Raw genomic sequence first — 2771 nt, forward strand, 5'->3', positions numbered from 1 at the left:
TGTGACTCACGAGGATGAGAGCATCAAGCTATTGCCGGAGAAAAAAAGGAGGAAGAAGATGTAAGGACATCGCTATGGCAGTGAAGTTGACATATTTCAATGACACCTTTTTTCTTAAGGGAAATGGTCAGTGTATAGGTCAATTTAGCCGAATGACATCCTTTGTCACAATTATAGCACCAAAGGATGTATTTCTCAAGGACCAAAGTATGGGCTACTAAAACTGGTAAAAGATCGAATTCTCTGAAAATCTTATACACCCCGTTATAACCTACGGCAAATAGCCCCTTTAAACAATCCCAAAAACGATCTGTTTTTCAACTTTTCATCGCTAACCGCAATTGGTCAATCGGATATTAGCAGCGAAGATATTGAGAAGGCACCACACTACTAAGTCAACATTTTACCTATTGAAATATAGGTGGGCAAGCCAAGAATGATAACGAATGTGTTAGCGTGTATTATCATTGCAGTTAAGCGCGGTCGGAGCATTTAGAGCTGCAGCTTGAGCTTGGAGCTTAACTGAATGGATGACAACGAAGTCTGGTGGTTTTAGATTTGCATCGTGACCATAGTAAGCTTAGTACATGTCTTCTATTTTTATTATTGTATATGCTTTCAGATTAATACATGGCAGAAAATACTACAACACGTTTTGCAATCATTATACTGACGCCTTTTTCGGCAGCAATAAAATATTACTAAAGTAATAGCACCGGCAAACGTTACTTGGCAAACGAAAATTCTATTTATTGGTGTTAGAGTACTTTAGTTCTTGGAACAGCGCGACCTTTGGAACGGCAACAATCTGGATAAATGACGGATAGATTACCGATAGATGCTCCAATTCTTAGCTCCAGTGGAATAACGAAGGGTTGCGTTGTTCCAGTGGAAAATATTTTTGGACCAAAGGGAAATGACTCTTAGACGGATTTTGATTGACGGTCGAGGGATCGTACTTAATTGAATTAATGGGTACTTGGCTTTGATTAACATGAATTGTTGAGATGCATCTACATGTATGTAGCCCTAGCTGGAAGTGCTCGACTGCCGCACCCTCTTTGGTGCGCGCAGTTCATTAACAATCGTACGCCAGAGGAGCTGTCCACGACGGCGTTTCCTCCCCTTTGATATCGTAGTTGGGAGCTGAACAGTGCTGCTGCGTTCTTTGAACACTTCTTCTGCTTCACAGATGGTCAAATTTGCATACTTCAGTCCCAACTCAGCAGCTCGTTTCTCAATGGCTCTGTTCAAGTAGGCAAAGTCACTTAGCCTCTTCTTGGCATTCTTACTGGCGAGCTGACAGGTTTCGCCGAGCCGAAGTGGGGGAATATGCGTACCAGGTGAGCCACACTGCCAAAGCATCCACGCTTGATATATTGTGCACTCTGGAATAGTAAAAGACGAGGGTATGCTATTGAACCGCCCAGTCCATTGCTGCAAATTCACACGCTGCTCGCTGGATAATGAAGCTTGTTCGCCAGGTTGTTCAACCTGTTGAAGACGATTAACCATCGCTGTTACTCCGGCTACCTCATGATCATGTCGTTTAGGCCATTATAAGTGACAGTGCCAGCATCAACAGCTCTGCGCTCCGGTTCGTTAACTATATCTTGCACAATAGCCGTCCGTGTGAAATCCATTTTCTTTACTGCTTGTAAGATGCTCTGCTATAAGGACGCCATGTTGGAGAGGATAGCAACATAAAGAGGGACGCCAGTTGGTCTGAGCGTACTCTCATGATGAGGTTGTAGCGTCCCTCCTTGTAGACGATCCGCCAGCTTATTAAGCATTGTGTTCGTGGTGAACAGCGGGGTGCAGAACAGGCCGTGTGAGGCTGGAAGCGTTTTCTTCAGATATTCGCGGTGGTAATCTAACGATGCCAACGCGTACTCGAGGATATAATGATTGCTGCCCGGGTACCCCGGAAACGCGATGGATATTGCCTGCTCAACTTGATCATCACAGGAACTAAAATGCGGAGGCAAGCATGCAAATGTATGCGAATCTGTTGGTAGTCCGGTCACCGTTCTTCCAACGTGCATATCTCCTGCAGCCTCGTATCGTAAGTATGTGTTCTGAACTCCTCCCAGCGACCAACCGGCTAGCAGGTTCACTGTCGTTGACGAGGGACATGCAGTTGAACCAGACGAAGCGAAAGTGGCCGCCCCTTTGCGAAGGGAGTGGGTGCTGCCAATTTCATCCGGTTTTACCGCTCTTCTCTTATGTTCATTCGAAACATCGTCCTGGTTGAATGTGCGCCCCAATTGCTTGCGAAAACGATCGTATTGGCTTCCCCCAGGAAAAAGGCGGCCATTGCCTTGATCAAATGTGAGCATACTCCAGTAAACACCTAACGCGAGAATTGGACTAACCGTAGGCTCCAGTGGATTGGCATACACGTGCTGCGGATCCCGTGGTCTGTCTCCAGCTTGATCATTCTTCATGTGCGAAAGCATACACACAAAGCATAATCTCTCCATTCCATGTGCTCCATCATAATTCCGAAAGCATTAGCGACCGGCGCATTAAGTTTCAAGCGATGATCGTATACGTGCGTGCAAATACCATATCCATCAAAGTATCAGCCAGCATGACAGAGCAAAGAAACTTATAGAGATCGAAAGGCAGTGCATCTTTGCCAATCTTCATGGGTTGTCCTGTTCCAGCCGCGGTTTCCGCTGCGATAGTTTTCTTAAGACCCGTGAGTCCCTGCTCCAGTGTCATTGACATTCGCTCTTTGTATACTCGAAAGAGGTTGAAGCGACCAG

General features: G+C 45.7%; 1 protein-coding gene across 1 annotated transcript; it reads right to left on the bottom strand.

Annotated features, from left to right (window-relative positions):
• Positions 1–1670: 1670 nt before the first annotated feature.
• On the bottom strand, positions 1671–2447 carry PPTG_04440 (hypothetical protein; the record flags this gene model as incomplete). The annotated part of the gene is made up of 1 exon (XM_008896682.1): positions 1671–2447. One exon carries the CDS (start codon positions 2445–2447, stop codon positions 1671–1673), a length of 777 nt encoding a protein of 258 aa, XP_008894930.1.
• Positions 2448–2771: the final 324 nt, after the last annotated feature.

This window comes from Phytophthora parasitica, assembly GCF_000247585.1.
Source record: "Phytophthora parasitica INRA-310 unplaced genomic scaffold supercont2.5, whole genome shotgun sequence".
Taxonomy (NCBI): Eukaryota; Oomycota; class Peronosporomycetes; order Peronosporales; family Peronosporaceae; genus Phytophthora; species Phytophthora nicotianae.